Source organism: Salminus brasiliensis, chromosome 1, assembly GCF_030463535.1.
Source record: "Salminus brasiliensis chromosome 1, fSalBra1.hap2, whole genome shotgun sequence".
Lineage (NCBI taxonomy): Eukaryota > Metazoa > Chordata > Actinopteri > Characiformes > Bryconidae > Salminus > Salminus brasiliensis.
In genome coordinates, this window is record NC_132878.1 from 92,123,029 (window position 1) to 92,147,179 (window position 24,151).

General features: G+C 42.4%; 1 protein-coding gene across 3 annotated transcripts in view; it reads right to left on the bottom strand.

Moving 5' to 3' along the window:
* csmd3a (CUB and Sushi multiple domains 3a) overlaps window positions 1-24,151 on the bottom strand; it is a 519,096-nt gene that overhangs the window by 13,302 nt on the left and 481,643 nt on the right. For all 3 annotated transcript variants that reach the window (XM_072692429.1, XM_072692430.1, XM_072692428.1), the window contains exons 61-67: window positions 23,754-23,927; window positions 19,049-19,122; window positions 9,885-9,996; window positions 9,410-9,589; window positions 6,434-6,499; window positions 5,159-5,317; window positions 205-317 (exon numbers count right to left, since the gene is read on the bottom strand). In XM_072692429.1, the coding sequence (XP_072548530.1) occupies window positions 205-317; window positions 5,159-5,317; window positions 6,434-6,499; window positions 9,410-9,589; window positions 9,885-9,996; window positions 19,049-19,122; window positions 23,754-23,927 (878 nt within the window). The remainder of the gene's footprint in view (window positions 1-204; window positions 318-5,158; window positions 5,318-6,433; window positions 6,500-9,409; window positions 9,590-9,884; window positions 9,997-19,048; window positions 19,123-23,753; window positions 23,928-24,151) is intronic.

A 24,151-nucleotide genomic window follows, 5' to 3' on the forward strand; every position in this document is an offset into this window, starting at 1 on the left:
GTGCTAGCCTCTACTGCTGAGGGTACATTACTAAATCTACAGTTCAGAATGGTAAAGGTACAGTAACAGCATCATAAGAAAAGTATTTACTGCTTTCATAATAATCCTGAATGCATTAATCTCACATTCCTGAACGGATGTGTATCAGCTGCACTTCGGCGTCATTGCAAAGGGCAGAAAAAAAAAACATAAAGAAATGCTTACAAAGCCGTCCATGGTCCACGTCTCCTCCGTGATTTTGGTGTGGGTGCCGTGTACCAGCGCCCTCATATGATACAGCAGCAGGGTCAGACGAGCTTCTCTGCTTTTATACACACCTGCAGTTAAACAAGCAAAATAATACTCAACTAAAGGCAGAAACTGTACAACAGACACAACCCAGAACCATCAATGTTCTCTAACACTGTCTGACTTTTATCAGCAATTAAAAATAAAGAAAGAAAATAGTGGTTGTGAAAAACGCTGTAATTACAGTAAGTGTAATTATAGGGGCAGAACGAGCAACAATTACACCATTCTGTAATAAATAATATTTTTCCTGTGTTAAAAATAACTACATAAAAAAGTAATAATATCTAAATAATGTCACCATTCAATTTTGAATAGATTTTTTTTTCAAAAGTTTGAGTACCCTGTACTAAATGCCTGTTACTGTAAACAGATGAGACAGTTTTAATATTTTAGCCAAGATTACTTTTTCATTTCCATCTTTTCTTTAGGTTTGGTCATCCTACATGGTCAGTGCTTAGTAACAGCCCTTTTGGTGAGAATCCCAGTTCTTTTCTGAGATATTTATGCTGATTCGTCCTTGCAAAGGACTTCTAGTTTTGTGAGGTTTTTGGTCTGTCTTGCTGCACTGTTCCTTAAAGATGTTTAGGCCGGGGACTGTGAGGGTCAAACCTTCAGCTTTCAAGTTGGAAAGGTTTTCTTCTTGTTAAATTCTGCACCCTTTTTTCTCCAAAAATATCTCTGCTCCTCACAGTCAAATAGGTCTATTTTAACCTCAGCAGTCCACAAGACCTGTTTCCAAACGGGATCAGACTTCTTTAGGTGTTCCTTTGAAAACTTCTGACGCTGCATGTTGTGGCAAGGACGCAGGAGAGGACGTTTTCTTCTGATGACTCGTCTATTGAGGTCATCTGTGAGCCGGTGTCGCTGCACAGTAGAATAGTGCACCACTATTCCAGAGTCTGCTAAATCCTGAAGGTCTTTTGCGGTCATTAGGAGGGTTGATTTGTTTGTCTATGTTACGGTGTGGTGTGGGGTTTTGGACTCAAGTGCAGTTAAACTTTTTGCTTTATTATGATTAACTGAAACTACCCCTTTTACGGTGTGTGCTTGGTGAGATTGTGACTGTTGGGCTTGAACTCCCAACCCTGGTAATGGGAGCAGAGTGTACGTCCACTGCACCACCAGAGCTGTGAGAGGTGGCAGTATAAACTAACAAAGGAAAAAACAGGAGTGGTGTTTACTCAAACAAAAGACAACAACTTAATTTATCCAGCCACTGCTTACAACAAACACTTTTCTCTTTTAACTTCAGCTTTTCTTCACTGTTCACAACTCAAATGCTTCTCTCTTTTAACTTCAGCTTTTCTTCACTGTTCACATCTCAAACGCTTTTCTCTTTTAACTTCAGCTTTTCTTCACTGTTCACATCTCAAACGCTTTTCTCTTTTAACTTCAGCTTTTCTTCACTGTTCACATCTCAAACGCTTCTCTTTTAACTTCAGCTTTTCTTCACTGTTCACAACTCAAATGCTTTTCTCTTTTAACTTCAGCTTTTCTTCACTGTTCACATCTCAAACGCTTTTCTCTTTTAACTTCAGCTTTTCTTCACTGTTCACATCTCAAACGCTTTTCTCTTTTAACTTCAGCTTTTCTTCACTGTTCACATCTCAAACGCTTCTCTCTTTTAACTTCAGCTTTTCTTCACTGTTCACAACTCAAATGCTTTTCTCTTTTAACTTCAGCTTTTCTTCACTGTTCACAACTCAAACGCTTCTCTCTTTTAACTTCAGCTTTTCTTCACTGTTCACATCTCAAACGCTTCTCTCTTTTAACTTCAGCTTTTCTTCACTGTTCACAACTCAAATGCTTTTCTCTTTTAACTTCAGCTTTTCTTCACTGTTCACAACTCAAATGCTTTTCCCTTTTAACTTCAGCTTTTCTTCACTGTTCACAACTCAAACGCTTCTCTCTTTTAACTTTAGCTTTTCTTCACTGTTCACAACTCAAATGCTTTTCCCTTTTAACTTTAGCTTTTCTTCACTGTTCACAACTCAAATGCGTTTCTCTTTTAACTTCAGCTTTTCTTCACTGTTCACAACTCAAATGCTTTTCCCTTTTAACTTCAGCTTTTCTTCACTGTTCACAACTTGAACTGTTTTCTATTTTAACTGCAGCTTTTCTTCACTGTTCACAACTTAAACCCACTGTTACCAATCGCCCCTCTACAAAGGCGCGACGGGGAATTGTGTTTGGCTGGGTGTATTTATACCGTGCCACACAGGTGGGTCTGGTCAGCGTTGATTATCGCTTGGGATTCTGGGGCTTGGAGTTCTTTGCTCCAACTCCACCAGCTTTCATACTTTGCTGGCCGGGCCCCCTGCTGGTGGCTGACGGTACACGCTGCCTGCTCACAGTCTAGCCATCTCTGACAGTTTTCCTGGTTTTCCAGACCTTAACTTGACCACCACCATTCTTGACAACGACCATGAAAAAATGAAAACTGAAAAAGCCTGGCTTTCTTCTTATAGTCGTCTAATGTTTTGTGGCCATCGGTTATTTTTTTAATGTTTAGAGTGTTAGGCAGCTGCTTGGAGAAGCCCCTGGCTGCTGATTGTTGGGGCAGGGTTTGAGGAGTTTATTGGGTGTTTATAAAGCTTTGAATTTTGCATCACCAGGCCTATCTCTAACAGGCAAATTAACATTTGAGACATTGGTGAAAGTTATTTGAGGGCTGTGTCCCAGTTTGTTGATCGTGTCCGTCACTGTGCAGTCTGAAACACACCTACACTGTTAAAAGTTATAAGACCCTTGAGGAACTTTTTGGGGTTCTTCAATTTGAAACTGTAGAGGAATCTCACAAGGCGCTTTGAGGAACCTTCAAGGAACCTGTGTCTTGCAGAGTTTCCTACAAAGTTTCAAACTAAAGAACCTCCAAATGTTCCTCAAGGAACTTAATCTTTTAATAGTGTACACAGTCCTGATAAGCCAGAGAAGATATTTTTCTTTCTGTTTTCTCAAAGTTTGATTTGTTGAGTTCCGTACTGGAGCTATGAGACCAATGTTGGAGAACTCAGAAGGCTAGATTCATAAAGTGGTACAAAAAAATCTTGATTTATCGTGATGTTAAGAGGAAAAAATGTCATGATAACACATTTACTCATTCACAAACGAGGACTATTACACAGTTTTACTGTTTTGCATGATATCTGGCACTACTACACTATTTCCCCCTCATTGGCATGCGCCGTTAATGATTCATAAACCACAAAGTCACTCAGAAGAGGCTGGCGGTAAATTTCCTAGTAAGAAGCTGAAATGGATTAAATGATCTTTTCTATAATGTTTTCAAACACACTCAGCTGCTACTTTTATTACAATCTGTGGATCTGTTTCTCACACCATCAGTCCGTTTTAAGCAGTACAGAGAGACAGATTCTTGCTACTGTAACCTTACGAATAACACTTATTAAATATGATGCTGCACATTTTGAGATGCTAATAGTGAGTTTTAGGAATCAGGCCCATTGCTCATAGCTCTAGTGCAAACTGTTAGAAACCTTACATGTCTTGGCTGAGTGTAAATTTGATTTTTCAGTGAGCCACCCAATGAAATGAGGGTGCATTGTACAGGTAAATTTCAAAACTATTCAATCCCTATTGCAAACTAGATTTATTAGCAAAGTTAACAGACTTTCAGCTGTTTGTAATAAACCAATCAAACAAGCCCAATTTAAATATCTCAACACAACTAACAGAACAAGTGTCTTCTCCACATTCAACACAAAATGACACTGCCACCTTAATTACAAGCGTCTTTGGTACTCAATAGAGCCCCCTTTTACTGTTCTGACCCGCAGCAAAAGTGATGCAGAGCCAGACACCAGCTTCCCGATGAATCTTAGTTCAACCTTATGAGCAAAGCAATATTCTTGGGTTTGCTGCTGCAACTGCCTTCTTCAAATCCCACCAAAGATTTTCTATGGGGTTCAAGTCAGGTGACTGGGGCACCCACTCCAGAATCTTCCAGGACTTCTTTTAAAACCAACACCTGGCTGACTCTGAGGTAGCATATCAAGTGTCAGGGAATCCTAGGAGAAAACATTCATGTCTTCTGTGAGGAAGCTGAAGATTGGGTGTCATTGGATCTTCCAACAGGACAATGACCCCAAGCATACCCTAAAGTCTACCAAGACTGGTTTTAGAAGTCCTGGATGATTCTGGAGTGGCCGTCACAGTTGCTTGAGTTGAGTTGAGGGATTTGAAGAAGATGGTCGCAGCAGCAAACCCAAGAACATTAGAGAACTGCGGGCCACTGTCCACAAGGAATGGGCTATGGTTCCTCAGAAACGCTGCCAGAAGCTGGTGTCTGGCTCTGCATTACATCAGCAGCAGGTCATAACAGCAGAAAGGTGCTCTACTAAGTACTGAAGAAGCTCACCATGAAGGGATTGAATAAATCTGAGACTGCAGTTGTCATTAAAATAGTATTTAGCGCTGGATTTGGAGAAAACACTTGTGTTAGTTGTGTTGAGATTTAAATGAGTCTTGTTTGATTGGTCTGTTGCAAACAGCTGAATTAGCCCAATTTGCAATGGGGATTGAATCATTTTAATTGCAACTGTATGTTCAGATCCAAATATCACGAGTCTGTTTGAAGGTATGGAAATGTTTGTCGGAGCTAAATTGAAACTTTACTTTATTTATTTTATTCTGATTAAAAGACAAGATAATGCTTTAACACCACTAAATAACAACCCATAGGTTAAACAGCTCTTTAGTGAACTATAATAGGCCGCCAGAATAAAGTTTCAAAACAAAGGAATAACAAAGTTGCGAAACCTTCACAAATGCTTGACTCGTTTGCTATATGATCCAGACGCTTTGTGACATTGAGCCGCAGATAAGAACAGGTGTTATGGCTTCTTACCTGACAGTAAAAGCTCAGTGTTCCTGTTGGTTAGAGTGGCGTTCACTCTGCCGGAGGTGATGTTAAAGCTGGTGATTGTCAACGTCGTTGGCTGTTTGACTGCCTTGTGCTCCAGCGAGCCCTTCCACACGTACGCCGGGACGAAGACGTCGTCGGGAACTGCAATTGAGAACATTTAATGTGTCAAAGGCGCAGGGTTTGAACCGGTTTCACCTGCGTTACATCTATAATCACAAGGGCTGCAGGGTTTGTGGTAATAAGCTCTTTATGGTGGGTTCGTACAGGATCGTACAGGGAAATGAGTGAATTTAAAAAGGTGACTGGCTGCTCATTCCAGTCATTATTCACTATTAATGGTAAAATGTTTGCCCTGAACCCTTTAACTTCAACTCTGTGAACCTGAACTGCAATTCCTCACTTTCACAGACAGTTTTTGCTTAATTTCTATAGAGCGGAAAGGAATGGAACCACAGCAGCCATGTTTTCTACAGTCTCTACCAGTTTCTACCAATGAAAAAAAGTGTTTTCTAATGTTTTCACTCACTTTTGAATATTGTTTAGGACTTGTGTTTCTATAAAAATAATCAATTGAAATGACTAATATTCACAACTGATTGGACTGCCCCTTTAACACTACTACTATTAGGTAGTACTAGTACAAAACTAACTAGTGTAAGCCTCATAGTTCTGAAAGTGAGAAAGTGAACAGTGGACCCACAAACAGACACTCCAAAATGAAGAGCTTCTAACATCTAGACAGATAGATAGATGGGGAGACAGACAGGCAGACAGACACATATAGATAGATGAATAGATAGACAGACATATAGATATACAGACAGATAGATAGATAGATAGATAGACAGACAGATAGATAGATAGACATATAGAAAGAAAGACAGATAGATATAAGGATAGGTGGATAGATACAGCACTAAGTAATCCAGTAATCCAATACAATAATTACAATAAATAGAATAAATATAAAAATATATACATTTGAAACCAACCGGGAATGAAAGGCAGTGCAGTTATAAAGAATAAGGAATGAATGATGTGCAGGAGGATATCTAGGAGTAACTAACAGTAAAGTTATCTAAGAGTAACTTACAGAATTTCTTAATAACAGACAGTGCTACAGAACCCCCCCCCCCCCCCATTCAATATTCTCTCAGTCTAGCACTCGAGGATCTTGAGTGCATGTTATTAAAAATTCATGGCACGAGGATTACTGAGACGCCGCCGAAAGAAGCCGGGAGAAGGCCGGAGACTTACCGCTGGCTTTGGGGCTCGGAGTGCCTTGAACAGACACTGTCACTTTTTCCGCTGCTTTTGAGCCGACTGAAAGACAGAGAGTGATGCGTATCACTGGCAGACACCCACAGCAATACATTACACGCCTGATTTCCCCAGGCTAAAACAGATAGAGCTAGCGCTTTGCTCCCGCTGCAAAGTGCACACTGGTAAAAACACACACACACAGGTAAAGTACAGTGAGAAGCAGAAACCTCGGACAGTTCAGTACAAATCTGTGTCGCACGCTGTTCATAAAGTCAGTATTTCAGGGCTAACGATGACATTCAGCTTCAAATTCTGGCTCAGTTGAGCATAAGTACTCAGGCAAACGGGCACCAGCCGTTACCGGTCCATGTTACTGTAACTGTGCTTTTTAAAAGAGCTATACTAAATGGACAAAAGTATTGGGACGCCTGCTTATTCACGATTTCTTCTGAAATCAAGGGAATTTAAAAAAGTTTATCCTGCTTTTGTTGGAGAAACTGTTTGTACTGTCCGAGGAAAGAAGGCTATCAACTAGATGTTGAAAGAGCACTGCTTCGAGGATTTGAGTGCATTCAGCAACAAAAGATGAGACAATCATGAGGTAGTGATTTTAGACGTTGGGTGACGTTGGACATACACTTTAAGAATGTGGTGGACTGACTGAAGCTAAAACAGTGGAGCACCACTCCAGAGTCTGCTAAATCTTAATGAGGGTCTTTTGCAGTCAAATAGGGGTATTCATTTGCCTTTCTAGCAATTCTCGTTTTCTTGGACATCCAGAACTCAACTCGATCTCCACCATTTCTTCTTAAATTATGCTCTTAAAAAGCTGTCTTGAATTTCTTTATAAGTTTTTAAGTTGAAGTTTTCAGAATTCCTCTAATTCTCTAACCTTTAGCTTCCTCTAAACTGTACACAGTCTCCCAGAGCAGGACAGTTTTGATGAGAAACCGTCGTTTACAATAAGGTAAACAGAAATGATGGGCGTGTTGGTGTACCTTTTACATGGGAAAGTACAATCTGAGCTAATCAGGTCACACTGGGAAGCTTGTTTTTTTCCTTTGACCAGTGTAAACTGCTCTAAGTAGATCCAGATACAAACCGCATGTTAATGGCATGTGTAAACAGGCCCATATAACTTCAGACACCAAACACGTCTCGGTCGATCATCAGCGTTTGTTGTTTTCTACAGGGCATCTAGAAGCAGTAGTGTGTGCTCTGTGAAAGAATACGATGAAAGAATGTACTGGAAAAATAAGCAATTTGCGACAACTGGGTTGTCCAAGGAAGACCGCAGCAGCTGACCACAGAAACATCATTAGAGCTGTGAAGAGAAAGTCCAAAATAACAGCCAAAGAAATGAGACTCTGCGGGGTGTAGGGGTGAATCTATAATTGTCACAGAAGAGTTCTGGAGGAGAAATGGAGAAGCTGGATACACTTTCTCATTGGCTCCAAAGGCCAGAGAGGTCAGAACGAAATTTGCAGTGAAGGGCAAAGATGAGCTGACAATGGGCCAAAACTCACTGAACACACTCCAGAACTATCCAATGAGTTCCTGCAAGTGGTGGAGTGTTTCAGAGCCAGTCAGAACAGCTCTGGTATGATTACTGTTGACCAGGCCAGGGTCCACCCAAAATTGTGGCGTCTTCCATCATAGCTATGGTTGCGAGATCGGACAAGCTTAACAGACTTGATGACAGTTTTACTGGTTCTTGCAGTACCAATAGGTCCACTCTATATGGACAAAAGTATTGGGACACCTGGGTTCATCCCAGAAATCATCCCAAAAGTATAGGACAGAGCACCATCCATCATTCCAGAGAGCACAGCTCCACTGCTTACATCTATGGTACTTAGCTGATGTGTTGACCTATGAGCTTATGACTTATGACAAGGTTACTCAGATTATAGAGGCTGGCCAATGTGGTTTTAGGAGTCTTGCCCAAGGACTCTTATTTGTGTAGCGCAGCAGACTGGGAATCGAACCCCCCAGTCTCCCACATTTGGTGCTGTAGCTCACTGGCAGGTAGTGGTGTTATCTGTTTTCTGCCACCTAACCACACCACAGCTCAATGGCATTATAAAATGTAGATTTAAACATTATCAGGAAACACCAGAAGGCATTTGTAGCTGTTTTATTTAGTAATATTTTGAGAATATTAAATGAATAAATCTATTATAAATCAAGCATAATGTCCTTCTCCGCTTTCAGTCATTTCTAAGACTGGGCTTATTGACTATGGGCTTTAAAATAATGATAAATTGATTGTATTAGAACATCTCTCTGCCCTCTACAGCTTCCCTAGCCATTTTAGAATAAGCTACAGCTCTGTAGTGTTCTGATTATCTTCACAGGTTGAGAGAGTGTTCAGTGACAATCATCCTTGCACTAAGACACTCTCTGAAAACCCAGCCTGAATATTTATTATTGATTCTTCTTAAAATGTCTTTTTTTACAGCTTCGTAGCTTCAAACTTATTATTTGAAAGCTGCGAAGGTGCACAGGGTCAGCAGAGCCATTTTCTATATTTATTTTGTTTATCTGCAGCCAGGTTGGTTTTATTGTATTAAGAATATTGATTATGAACACTTGAATTGTAGAGTATGTGGAGTTTGGCTGAAACTTCGTTTGTAAACAGAAAACAGGGCACTTTGTATCAACATGGTTTTCATCTGTATTAAAAATATTACCCTGAAATAAACCCAGCCCTCTACACTTCAGCCTTGTGTTTATCTTTTGAGCTGAAATCCAAACTTCATGAATATGCAACAAAAAACAACCCATTTAACTCCACTGTCCCAGTACTTATGCTTCTCAATGACGGCGGGCTACAGAGTTCAAGCAGCAAGCAAACTGAATTTCAAAGAGCTCTCAATGACGAAACAGCCTGGCCATGCATTTATAAGTCTGTATTATAAGTTTATGTGTGTGTGTGTGTGTGTGTGAGTGTGTGTATGGCTGGCCTACTTCTGCAGACGGGCACTTTCCCAGTCCAGGATCCATCGGGCCGGCACACTCTGTGCTCGGAGCCCCCGGTGAGCATGAAGCCGGGCTGGCACGAGTAGAGGAGCGTGTAGCCAAACGCGGGCAGATCCATGCCCAGCACGTTGGCGTGCGGCGGGCTCCGCGGCTGCTTGCATGAGTGGGCTGCACGGGGACACACGGAGAGCCAGGTCAGGTGAGTTCCGCCTAAGCTGTCACGTCCTGACAGATAACACCTCCGCAAAACGCTAACGAGACCATAACAAATGGCCCCAAATGGAGGACGGGGTGGGGAAGCCCCGCGCATGTTATTTCACTGAGAAATGAGATGAAATGGGACGTCTAAGGAAAATGGATGAGCTCTCCTTGGAGGAAGGCGAGGAACCATGGTGGTTCTGGTGGCGGGTGAAGCTTGTGGAGAGGCCTGAGGGAGAAAAAGAGGGGGAAAAAAAGGACTTACGGATGCAGTCAGGCTGGGAGCCGCTCCAGATGAGGTCCGGCTGGCAGGTCCGCGTGGTGGAGCCCAGTAACAGGTGGCCGGTCTGACAGTGAAACCTCACCGTACTGCCCACCTGAGATATGATACACACTTGTGGTCAGCCTGCATAAAGCCACTCATGCATATGTATGTGAGGCAGTCGACTGCTGTGAGGGCCATTTGTCCAGAAGCCCGATTTTTGGAGCGTTTTTAATTGGTTAAATTGGTTTTACTGGTTTAAATGCAGGTAATGAGTGGAGACCTGAGGAGCTGTGTTTAGCTCGTTAGCTTGTTTTACTCTAAATAACACTTCTTCTCTTCATGTAAAGGATTTCAAAGTTGCTTTATTTGTTTGTTGAGGTTATGAATCAGTGTCAAGCTCATCTGAAGTAACAGGCCTCATTCTGCGCAGTCCATTGTCAAGCGGGCTGGTCCATTTTGCCTTCGAAAACCCAACAGTGTGTCAACTTCTTTAGGAAAGAGGCGGCTGAAGTGTGAGATACTTAGCTTGCTAATGAAGAGTTACATTTCATTAACACATTTTCGCTACTGGAACAGCAGTCGACTAACTGACTGACAAATTACAGAAGACATCTGGGCCACTGACTAACTCTCAGCTCTAAATACAGCCTCTGTCCGAGCTATAGCATATCCCACAAGACTAATGAACAGTGTCAGCATTGGGTATCTGACCCTGTGGATTCACTAGATTCAGTCATTCAACTTCTTCTCTGCATCGTTCTGGTCAGGGTTGTTGTGGGTCTGGAGACTACCCATACCTCATTGGCTAGAAGGCAGGAATACCCCCCAGGAAAAGGGTGGAAGTCCTTTGCAGGCTGGAATCACTAGGTTCTTCCCAGAACACCAAGTCCTATCTTAGTCTGAGATGCTATAAATAAGGAGGCCGACTGGTTGAGATGTGAATGGGTAAGTTCTTGTAACGCTCAACATGCCGTTGGTTTGCAGATAAGAAGTCCCGCCTCAGTTGCCAGAACAAGTTTTTGGTCTCTCCTCATTCATGGAGATGGAAGCCTGGTCTTGTGTGACTGCAAATAACTGCTAGGCTGCCCGCCAAGGGATCAGACTTGCATATAAGGACTGTATTCGTGTAGCAGCAGATATAAGTGACATTTAGTATATTGCACACAGCATGAAAACAAACAAGTGTGTAATATTAGTGCATATAAACAGTGACCAAGTGCACATTAGTTCATAGTGCATTGTAGTAAAATCAAGCACCAGGTTAGTGAGTTGAGGCAGTTCTCACTAAACCAGACCTTATACTGTTTGGGAAATGTCCCATCCCCTAGCTAAAACTGAGATTTTGACTGGTTCTACCGCTAAATTTGGCTGCCTGCAGGCCCAAACCTAGCCAAAATGGAGATTTCCATTGGTTCTTTGAATTTGACTAGCTGTGATCCCATCCCAGCTGTGATCGAGTTTTTGATTGGTTCTACCACAAAATTTGACTGTCTGTGGTCCCGCCTCCAGCAGTATTGGAGATTTTCAATGGTTCTACCAATACATTTGACTGTCTGAAATATTGTCCCCAGCTGTAATGGAGTTTTTGACTGGTAATGCCACTAAATTTGACTGTTTGCAAGCCCCAAACTCAGCTAAAATGAAGATTTTCATTGGTTCTCCCTCTGAACTTGACCGTTTGTGATCCCACAGCTGTAGTGGAGTTCTTTATGTTTAGTTCTGCCATTCAATTTGACGGTGATCCTGCCTCCAGCAGTAACGGAGATTTTCATTGGTTCTACCAATAAATGTGACTGTCTGAAATATTGCCCCCAGCAGTAATGGAGTTTTTTGACTGTTTGTGATTACGTGTCCAGCTGTGATGGGGTTTTTGACTGGTTCTAACACATAATTTGACTGCGCTGAAATTTATAGTATTTAGATTAGTTTAAACTAGTTTAGTCTTTGGTCCCGCCCCCTCATCTGAAATGGCAGGCCGGATCCGAACCTTTATCAGGCTGGTCCTGGCCTGCGGGCTGTGTGTTTTACACCTCCACTCTAAACGAGGCCCCTTTCTGTTCTTATGTTTCTAAACTGTGGAACTCAATTTCAGCTTTTACTGGGTAGTCAATCCTGGTACTCACTTTAAAAAACATCTTTCTAATTTTTTAATTTGCTCTCTTTTATTTTAATGAAGTCTCTCACCTTTCACGTCTGCAATTGTATTGACTTTTTGATTGCACAGTGAGCTAAAACCTGGGGGAAGAATTCTCTATAAATAAAGTTTATGATTATCTGATAAACAACCTACAATCTAAACACTGTGAGACGGTCATCTCACCCTAGTCTTAGCTGCAGAAAAGTCTAGACTCTTCCTACTGCTTGTGCCCCTGTCCACAACATTTCACATTTTGCCCACTAAAAAAGCAGAACCTGTGGCCTGAGAGGCGATTTCCTCTGCATTTTTCATTGCAGCAGAAACCTAATGGTATCTCTGCCAAGCCTGAGCTGTGTGAAACTCACAGTCTGCTCTCAGATGTACACACAATCATACACACACAAGGCAACCGTGAACTTCAGGACCCTTGACTGACCCAATGCAAAATATTCCAATCAAAGCCAAGAGAGACTCCCAAACCAAGAGGTTCAGCATGAAATCAAAAGACTTTGGTCCTGCCATTCTGGCTAAATCCTTTCTTTCTTTTTTTCGTTTAGGTAATCACTGCAATCAAGCCACTCAGCACTGCACTCCTCTCAGAGCCTTCCACCCACTCCTTTAAACTGATTATTGCTTTTTTATACTGTTCCTTTCCCCTCACAAAGAAGTCATTTTGCATCCATAGAGCTGCATGTATTTCAGTAGATGGGTGGTGTCCAATTCAGCCGCTGCAGTTCTCCCTGCCTGCAGAGATTAGTTCCAGCTTTGATCCAGGACTTCTTGCTCTTATATTCAGACATTCTCAAAGACCTTGATTAGCTGGGTCAGGTGTGGGCCGGGACTAAACTCTGCAGGCGGCCCACTCCCTCTGCAGATAATTTATAGCTATAGGAGAGACAGAAGTCGTCAAAAGTTTGGGCACTTACACCTGAGTAAGTATATGTTTTTCATGACCATAAAGACAGCCTGATCTAAAGGATTTTCCTTGAAGACTTTAAAAGATTGGGCTAAATTTGACTGTCTGCGAGTTTTTGACTAAATTGGACCATCTGCAGGTCCAAACCCAGCTAAAATTGAGATTTCCATTGGTTCTCCCTCTGAATTTGACCAGCTGTGATCCCACCCCCCGAGCTGTAATTAAGTTTTTCACTGGTTCTACCACTAAATTGGACCATCTGCAGGTCCAAACTCAGCTAAAATTGAGATTTCCATTGGTTCTCCCTCTGAATTTGACCAGCTGTGATCCCACCCACCAGCTGTAATCGAGTTTTTGACTGGTTCTGCTACTAAATTGGACCATCTGCAAGTCCAAACCCAGCTAAAATTGAGATTTCCATTGGTTCTCCCTCTGAATTTGAGTCCTTCTGCTGATAATTCACAGCTATAGGAGGGACAGAAGTCGTCAAAAGTTTGGGCACTTACACCTGAGCGAGTATATGTTTTTCATGACCATAAAGACAGCCTGATCTAAAGGCCTGAGACACTTACACATTCATTGTGTAACAGGTGTCTATGTCTTGCCCTTGTTTTTTCCTTTCCTGGTCTGTGTCTCAGCACATGGCTCTGTTTATGTCTGTTTCTGGTCCCTGCCCTGTAGCCCCGCCTTGTCGTTAGTGTTCCCACCTGTGCCTTCTTTGTAGCCCCACCCTCTTGTTAGTCTAAGGTGTTGCTTGTTGGTCCTTGTTATAAGTACTCATTTGTTTCAGCCTTAGTTTGTCCTGGTGCATGTTCATGTGTTTGTGTGTTCATGGCGGTTTGCCAGCTTGGCCTGGTCGCTTGATTCCTTAGTTAGTTAAAATCAAGGGCATCAAAAAGTGTTTATCCTGCTCTTACTGGAGTATCTGTCTGTACTATCCAGAAAAAGAGCTTGATTTCATTCAGTGACAAGAGCATTAGTGAGGTCAGGATGTTGGATAATCACCCCCCCACCTCATCCCAAAAGTATTGGATGGAGCACTACCATTCCAGAGATCCACTGTTCTGGACCAATAGAAATGCTCTATTTTTGTCCCGGCATACTCCCACATTATTTATGATGACGTCCCTATTATTTTAAAATGTAGGACAATACTGGAACCCTTTTTTACTAGTCTTTCACTAGACTTAGACTATGAATTTCCACTATTTCGGTACGGGTGTGTTAGGACTCCGAATATCTGGCTCATCATTTATCTCTGTGGAGATGTTTATTATTGGTTTTATAGACCAAAGTAAGACAGATTAATGTTCAAAACAACAGTTTTGTCTGGGCTAAACACATAAAGGTCTGGGTGCATTTTGAGTGGGTTGAGAGACCATGTAAAATCTTAATTTCGTAATAAATAGGCTGACAGTTCAATTCCAAAGGCTATTTCAAAGTTCTGATGTTCTAAAATTCTCTATTGTTCTAAAATGTAGTGAAATACTGAAGCCCTCCTATGATTTGGAGTTTGTTTTACTAGTCTTTCACAAGACGTCTAGGAATTTTCACTATTTCTGTTCGGGTGTGTGAGGACTTCTTATTATCTTAGTGTTTATAGACCAAAGTTGACTAGTTGACTTATGTTTTTTTTAACTAGTCCTCTACAGGTGACTCAGATTGTCTGTCTTGTTATTCGGCTCTATGGAGACATTTATTGTTGTATAGACTAAAGTAAGTCAAAATTTCGAGTGGGTTTAGATGTCCTCTATGTTTCTAAAATGTAGGAAAATTCAGAATGAGTTGGATTGTCCAAATGTTTTGCTAGTCTTTCACAAGACGTCTAGGAATTTCCACTACTTCTGTTCAGGTGTGTGAGGACTTAGATTGGTCTGTGGTAAAGACATGAAGATCTGGATGCATTTTGGGTGTGTTTTGGGTGCTAAAATGTCACTTTTATGATAAATAGAACTTTTACTAGTCTTTCACTAGTCGACTTCTGTGATTTTTTTTCACTAGTCCTCTACAGGTGACTCAGATTGTCTGTCTTGTTATTCAGCTCTATGGAGACATTTACTGTTGTGTTTATAGACTAAAGTAAGTCAAAATTTCGAGTGGGTTTAGATGTCCTCTATGTTTCTAAAATGTAGGAAAATTCAGAATGATCTGGAGTGTCCAAATGTTTTGCTAGTCTTTCACAAGACGTCTAGGAATTTCCACTATTTCTGTTCAGGTGTGTGAGGACTTATTATTATACTTATTATTGTGTTTATAGACTAAAGTAAGACAGATTCATGTTCTAAACAACATAGATTGGTCTGTGGTAAAGACATGAAGGTCTGCATGCATTTTGAGTGGGTTTAGAGACAGTTTTTGGGTGTGTTCTGGGTGCTAAAATGTCACTTTTATGATAAATAGAACTTTTCTAGTCTTTCACTAGTTGATTTCTGGATTTTTCACTAGTCTTCTACAGGTGACTCAGATTGTCTGTCTTGTTATTCAGCTCTATGGAGACATTTACTGTTGTGTTTATAGACTAAAGTAAGTCAAAATTTCGAGTGGGTTTAGATGTCCTCTATGTTTCTAAAATGTAGGGAAATACTGAAGCCGTCCTATGATCTGGAGTGTTCAAATGTTTTACTTTACTTTTACAAGATGTCTAGGAATTTCCACTATTTCTGTTCAGGTGTGTGAAGACTTCTTCAAGTAAGACAGATTCATGTTCTAAACAACATAGATTGGTCTGTGATAAAGACATGAAGGTCTGGATGCATTTTGGGTGTGTTTTGGGTGCTACAATGTCACTTTTATGATAAATAGACCAACAACTTTTACTAGTCTGTCACTAGTCGACTTATGTGATTTTTTTTCACTAGTCCTCTACAGGTCACTCAGACTGTCTGTCTGGAGACATTTATTGTTGTGTTGGGTTTAGATGTCCTCTATGTTTCTAAAATGATGGGAAATTCAGAATGAGCTGGAGTGTCCAAACATTTGTCTAGTGCTGTTCAGGTGTGTGAGGATTGGCTCTAACGCTGAGAGTGGACTGCGTGCCTTGGCTGCAGTAGATTGAGATGAACCAAATCTCCTTGGCTTTAAAATATGAAGATCGATTACATTATCCTCGTCCCTGGTGGCTCTGTGACGCCGGCAAACCAGCATGACTGGCACAAATGGCATTTTGTTAGCCTTCCAGACTATAGAGAGCCAAATAAAGAGGGCTAGCTTCCTATTTTGGCCTTCAAAGCGTATTCCTCACAGCCCTGGAGATCCCTGGGCCAGGCTAAAAAACAGATCGGATCGTTTTTCCCATTAGCCGGCGACGCTATCCTTTCCCCTTAGCTGCGCTTAATCCAGGTGCCCGCTCCCATCGTGTCACTCGGGGGTGAGACCTGCCAGCCGAGGGTGCGGGAAATAATGACTTTCCATTCTGTGTAATGAAAGCACCTGCCGTAGCTTTTCTTTGAGCTCGTCCCTTTGAGGGGGGGATCTGAAAGCGGTTAACGCTGGCGTCGGCGACGGCGAGATCAGAAACGGAGCGTGTAAGGAACGAGGATTCTCCGCAGACAATGAGAGCTGACAGAGAAGGAGACAGTCAGACACATCTTTTAACTGCCGGAAGCTTCTCAGACACCATTGCGCTGAACGATCCTGACAATAAGTCAATTGTGCTTTAGAAGAAAGGGCAGTTGGGAAGAAATGACAACACTCTGGCTGCGACACACACACACACTTTCACATAGTCTCAAAAGTCTCAAATGAATTGCCTGCATCTGAAACACTTCTGACGCCTGTGGTGGCATTAATCATTTCAGTGAAACTGAAAGTAGAAACAAAGAAAACCCGACCATGATAAACAAGGTCCGCTTTCAGAATGGCGATATACAGTGAAGGCGTAAGACAGGACATAACAATGGAGGTAATTAAGCTAATTAGCTAACAACAGAACAACAGTTCAGGGAAGAAACTGCACGTTACAGCGAAGTGTTTTAGAAGTGACTGTGTGCAGTGTAGCAGTCAAAACACCTCATTTAATGGATGTTTTTCATGACCTCAAAGGCCTTCTCATCTATATTCTTAAGCTTCAGTGAACACATAGAAATGTAAATCTAACGCAAATAGAAATATTGAGCATACTTAAAAAACCCTAAAACAAACACTGTTGGACAAGCATACCAGTTGGCTTCTACTAAAAAGAAGGCCCACAGTCTCTGAATCAAAGTCGGGATAAAAGGACAAAAGTATTTGGACACCTGCTCAAATCAACGGTATTAAAAAAAAAGAGTTGATCCTGCATTTGTTGGAGTAACTGTTGGAGTCTCTACTGTCCAGGAAGAAAGGCTCTCTACTAGATTCTACACACCTCTATACACACTTCTACACACACTTCTACACACCTCTACACACACTTCTAAACACCCCTATACATCTCTACACACACTTCTACACACCTCTACACACACTTCTACAAATCTCTACACACCTATACACACCTCTACATACACTTCTACACACACCTCTACCCATCTCTACACACCTCTACTCATCTCTACACACACTTCTATACACCTCTACTCATCTCTACACACACTTCTACACACCTCTACACATCTCTACACACACTTCTACAAATCTATACACACCTCTACTCATCTCTACACACACTTCTACACACCTCTACACATCTCTACACACACTTCTACACACACCTTTACACATCTCTACACACACCTCTACACACATCTCTACACACACTTCTACACATCTCTACACACACCTTTACACGTCTACATATCCCTACACACCTCTACACATTTATACACACAACCCTACACATCTCTGCACATTCCTACACACCTCTACACAGACCTCTACACATCTCTACACACCTCTTTACACCTCTACACACACCTCTACACATCTCTACACACCTCTTTACACCTCTATACACACCTCTACACATTTCTACACACACCTCTACACATCTCTGCGCATTCCTACACACCTCTACACACACCTCTACACACTTCTACACATCTCTACACATCTACATACCTCTACACATCTCTACATACCTCTACACACTTCTACACATCTCTACACATTTCTACACACCTCTACACACTTCTACACATCTCTACACACCTCTACACATCTCTACACACCTCTACACATCCCTACACACCTCTCTCTACACACCTCTACAGGAGGGGCTTCAGTCATGTTCCTCCTCCCAAAATTATTATTATTATTAATATATATTATTATAATTATTTATATATATACACACCACATTGTAATGCTTGATAAAAGGTTTATTAAACTGATGGAAACCACAGTCATATATTACATATATATGAGTACCCATACTTTCTACAAAAGGCTTCTAGTTCTGTGAGATGCTGCACTTCTCTTCTGAGACTTTCGATTATGTTTAGGTTGGGGGGGGGGGGGGGGGTTAGGGTGCTGTGAGGGACATGGCAAACCTTCAGATTGTGACTTGAGGTACTCAATTTATAGTATGAGGTTTGCTTTCAGAATTTGCTGCTATTTCAATGAACCCATTCTTCTCTCTATTGGTGAAATGTCCCCAGGGCCACTGGCTGCAACAAAAGCCCACCCACATGCTTAACAGTTGGAGGGGCTTTTTCTTCATTCTCCATTCTCAACTTTACCCTTTATTCTTCAAACATTCCTTGGCTCATTGTGGCCAAAAAGCTGAACGTTTTCCAAAATGCTTGTTTAGATGTTCCTCTGAAAACATCTGACACTGATTTGTGTGGTGAACATGCAGAACATGGTTTCTGAGAGCTCAGCTTTTCCTTTTTTTTTAAACTATATAATAGTATAAAGCAACAACAACAACAACAACAACAACAATAATAATAATAACACACTCATTTTCCATAAATTATTGAAAAGAAATGTTTGGTCATCTATTTTATGCCTTTTGGAGATCAGTTCATCAGTTCTACTCATTTAACTATTCACAGTAACAGATATTTGACCAGTGATGTCTAAGCTTTAGCATTCCACAGTTACCCATCCAGGCCTGAGAGTTGCCTCTACTGCGCTTCATCTGCTCTATATACTGTCACTGTTGGCCTGAGATTTGGGATTTGAACCTACCTTGAAGCCCAAACTAGCATTAAGAGAGCCGTACTCGGGAGTGCCTGGATTTTCGCAAGTGGTCCTGGTTGGTTCTGCGGAGAGATACATATGGCACATAAATATCATCATCATCATCTTTATCACTGTCATTATCATTAGCGTTAACATCATCATGCATTACTATTATCATCAAGACCACCATCACCACCAATATCATCATTAGCAGCCAGAGTCTTTTCACCTGTGCTAAACCCAAGCTGCATTAGCCATAATGGCCACTGACATAATCCACCCAGGACTGCATTAAGTGCAGAGGACACGGCCATAACTGCACCTTGCTTTTCTCTCCTTTTTATTTTATCATGTAGGCTACTTCTGACCTACAGCAGAAAAAAATCCCAGGCTAAAATCCAAGACTAAACCCAAATCACGTACGGCTCACATAGAGCAGGCCACCTGAAAGCTCAAACTGGGTCAATGCTAAATGTTAGGCTCGTTGTAGATATGTCCTAACTGATAACTGATGTTCTTGATCAGTCAGTGATTTGTTTATATGGTATGATGAATATCCTGCTCTCTCTAACAGTGAGAAACACATGGTGTTTTTCTATATTTCGTACTTTAAATTATTGTAGATACATCATTCACCTAAACCTCTAAACTCTAAATTCACCTTTATTTGAACTAATGCCACACCTGTCTCTAACCCTAGCCTTAACCCTGGTCTATATCCTAACCCTAACACTGTTGAGATTCACCATATAGTTTGTTAATACAGCTGTATGCAAAATTATGGGTACCACTATTTAAATGACTGACTGACTGACTGACTGACTGACTGACGGACTGACTGACTGATGAACCTAGAAGACATTTTCTGGTAGTCTGAGAGCTTCATCTGAGTGCTACAACAAGTATCTGTGCTGCTGAAAGGAGATTTACATTTATATTTACATTTAAGGCATTTATCAGATGCTCTTATCCAGAGCGACTTACAAAAGTGCTTTGCTATTTACTAAAGAATAACCTCAGCTAGTTTAAATAGACTAATAATTCAAAGATCCTCTAAGTTTAGACTCTACTAAACACAAGTCAGTAAGGTGAACACTCTACTATTCGCTCAAGTACTCTCAAAAGTGGAGGGTCTTCAGTCTGGGTTTGGACTCAGCTGTTCGGACACCCCTTTGGTGTCAGGACAGAAAAAAGTCTGGACGCTCGTCTTCTGTGGATTTTGAGGGATGGCGGGTTGAGTCGAGCCTACTTGAAGCTTTAAGGGCTCTTGGTGCGGATCAGCTTTTGACCATTGACCATTGAGATCTTAGGGAAGCTGAGGTTGAGTCTGTTTGCTTGACATATTATTGTAAAGGGAAGTGGTGTGAAGACACACTGTGGCATTACTGTGTGTGTCAAAGTCTGTAGCGATAGCATGCATATTCGACATCACTACCATGGCATTAGCAGTGCACTGGCCTCCCCAGCATCTCTACCATGATATTAGTCACATGGCATGTTCATGAGGTCCTGGGCCCTTTACATCTAAAAACGATTAAATTTAGGCTTGAGGGCCTAGAACCTTAAGGGGCAAGGCTTGAGTCCTACAGGAAACAGAATAGAGATCATTTTATACCTCACAACGTTTAACAGATATATTGGTCCCAAACTCCAGTCAGTTTGAGACCAATATATCTCCAGTCAGTATTTTCCATTAACATGTGGACTTTGCAACGAGAGGAGCAAACGTGCTGGACCTTGTTTACACAAACATCCCCAGCATGTACCGGGCGGAGCCCCGCCCTCACCTCGCATTCTCGGACCACATGTCTGTGTGGCTGACTCCAGCACACACACCTCTCATCAGACGCTCCAGACCAGTTCAGAAGCAGGTGAAAACCTGACCGGCAGGAGCCATCTCTGCCCTTCAGGACTGTTTTGAGTGCACTGCATGGGACATGTTCAGGGAGGCTGCAACTGAAGGTGACTCTGTTAACTTGGAGGAGTATACAGCATCAGTCACTGGCTACATCAGCAAGTGTATTGATGATGTCACTGTCTCCAAGACCATCACCACACGCCCAAACCAGAAGGCTTGGATGACTCCTGAGGTGCATGCGCTACTGAGGACCCGCGACTAGGCCTTCATTGTCACGAGCCATCCGAGAGGCAAAGCGCACACACGCCCAGAGAATCCACAGCCACTTCAAGGACACGGGTGACACGCGGCGCATGTGGCAGGGCATCCAGGAAATCACAAACTACAGGACAATGCCACCGTCCTGTGACAGTGATGCCTTCCTCCCCGATGCCCTGAATGACTTTAATGCACGGTTTGAGGCACAGAACAACACGTTGGTGAGCAAAATTACGCCCAAGCCAGACGAGCAGGTGTTGTGCCTGACTGCAGTGGATGTGAGGAAAACTCTGTGCAGAGTCAACCCACGGAAAGCTGCAGGACCAGACAACATCCCCAGCAAAGTGCTCAGAGAGTGTGCAGACCAGTTGACAGATGTTCCCACGTACATCTTCAACGTCTCCCTGCGCAGCTCCACTGTCCCAACGTGCCTCAAGACCACCACCATCGTCCCCGTGCCGAAGAAGTCCACGGTGTCCTGCCTAAATGACTATCATCATGAAGTGCTTCGAGAGGCTAGTCATGAGGAACATCAAGACCCAACTGCCCTCTTCATTGGACCCCCTGCAATTTGCATATCGTCCCAACCGCTCCACGGACGATGCCATCACCACCACCCTTCATCTCTCCCACCTGGAGAAGAAGGACACCTACGTCAGAATGCTGTTTATAGACTTCAGTTCAGCATTCAACACCATCATCCCACAGAATCTCACCAGGAACTTAAGCTTGCTGGGCCTCAACACCCCCCTCTGCAACTGGATCCTGGACTTCCTGACAGGGAGGCCCCAGTTAGTCCGGTTCAGGGACAGCAGCTCCAGCACCATCACAATGAACACTGGGGCACCCCAGGGCAGTGTACTGAGTCCTCTGCTGTTCACCCTGCTGACTCATGATACAACTGTGCTGGGTCTCATCAGCAAAGGCGACGAGTCAGCATACAGAGAGGAGGTGCAGCAGCTGACAGACTGGTGTACAGTCAACAACCTTCACTGGAATGTAGAGAAGACCAAGGAAATGGTTGTTGACTTCAGGAAAACGAGACACGACCGCTCTCCACTCAACATCAACGGCTCCCCTGTGGAGATTGTTAAGAGCACCAAGTTCCTTGGTGTCCACCTAGCAGAGAACCTCACCTGGTCCCTGAACACCAGCTCTACAGCCAAGAAAGCCCAGCAGCGTCTCTACTTCCTCCGGAAGCTGAGAAAGGCCCATCTCCCTCCACCCATCCTCACCCTCTTCTATAGAGGGACCATAGAGAGCATCCTAAGCAGCTGCATCACTGCCTGGTTTGGGACCTGCACAGCCTCTGACCGCAAGACCCTCCAACACATTGTGAGGACAGCTGAGAGGATCGTCGGAGTCTCTCTCCCCTCCGTCATGGACATTTACACTGCCCGCTGCATCCGCAAAGCAACCAGCATTGTGGATGACTCCACCCACCCTTTACACAGACTGTTCTCCCTCCTGCCATCAGGAAGCACCACAGGAAGGTACCGCAGCATCCGGTCCAACACGACCAGACTCTGCAATAGCTTCTTCCCCCAAGCCATTAGACTTCTCAACTCAACTTCTGAACTGATGTCTTCTCTGTTACATGCACACACTCTCTCTCTCTCTCTCACCAACCATTTACCCCAGACAATATGGGAAGCATTTTGCACTAATAACCTTACTACCTCACTGGACTCAATATTTATTACACATTGCATAATTTTCACACTACCACCAATTATTTATTATTCTCTGTCTGTACTGTGTTGTGTTGTCTGTCCGTACTTGTATTGTGTTGCACTTGTGTTTTGTATGTTTCACCATGGTCCTGGAGGAACGTTGTTTCATTTCACTGTGTACTCTGTATGTAGTTGCAATGACAATGAAACCCACTTGACTTGACTTGACTTGTTGAAATGCACTGACAAACCTATGCAGCCAATTGCTGTCTGGCATTATTTATTTATTTATTTCATTTGTTTTTTTTAATTCCCTACAGGAGATAAACTTAAATATTTACGATATTTAAGAATGTGTCCAAGAAGATATATATATATATATATATATAGGTCCATTGAGTAAGAGTACACTGCACTGTAGTCTTGGGTAAATATCAGGAAATGTGATTTCTGCCTGTGTGTCATTTGTAAAGAATACGAGCGACCATTTCAGACACGGTTCATACACATCAGTGCAGGTAAAGGTGCGGACAAAGGTACGGACATCACTCTGCAGTGGTTCTAATGCATAGCTCCACATTTTAGCTGCAGCATTCATGTTTAACAAACAGGACCCTGGGTTTGATCCACATGTATTATACATGTGCAGAGCTGAATTTATTACTTCTTTGACCATCACATATGGTCTCCTGCAGGATCAACAGACTGAGGAGTTAGTTATAGTCTTGGAGAATCTATAACAAGCTCGGTTTCAGACCTGAGTGGATTTTAATAATGTAACACAGTTTAAAAAATAAATGAAAGAAGAGATGAAATCCCATTTTTTAAATCTATATACATCATTTTTCATTTAACTGCATGCAAATTTGCACAAACATTAAATCACAGAAACTGAAGGATGAAAGGTCTAAGAGTCTAATACCTATGCATCGAGGTTGAGTGCCGCTCCAGGTGCCGTCAGCCTGGCAGATGCGTACAGACGAGCCCACCAGCAGATAGGGGGCGCTGCAGCTGTACAGCACTTCAGATTTAAAGATGAAACTTTGGCCCTCTCTCTTGGCTTGGGGAGGAAGGCCTGGGTCGCCGCAGAATTTAGCTGTGAAGATAAAAAAAGCCCTGAGTGAAGATGAAGAAAGGTAGAGGTGGCAAATTCCAATAAACAAGTGCTATAAAAAATTTTCATATGAGCATGACAAGGTGTACTAATAGAGGGTATGCATGCAACGTCAAAGGTGTGGAGAGCTGTTGTGTGATTGTCTGTACAAACAGATTCAGCAGAAATTCTGAGCTTCCTTTAACAGACTGATGAGAATTCAAGAG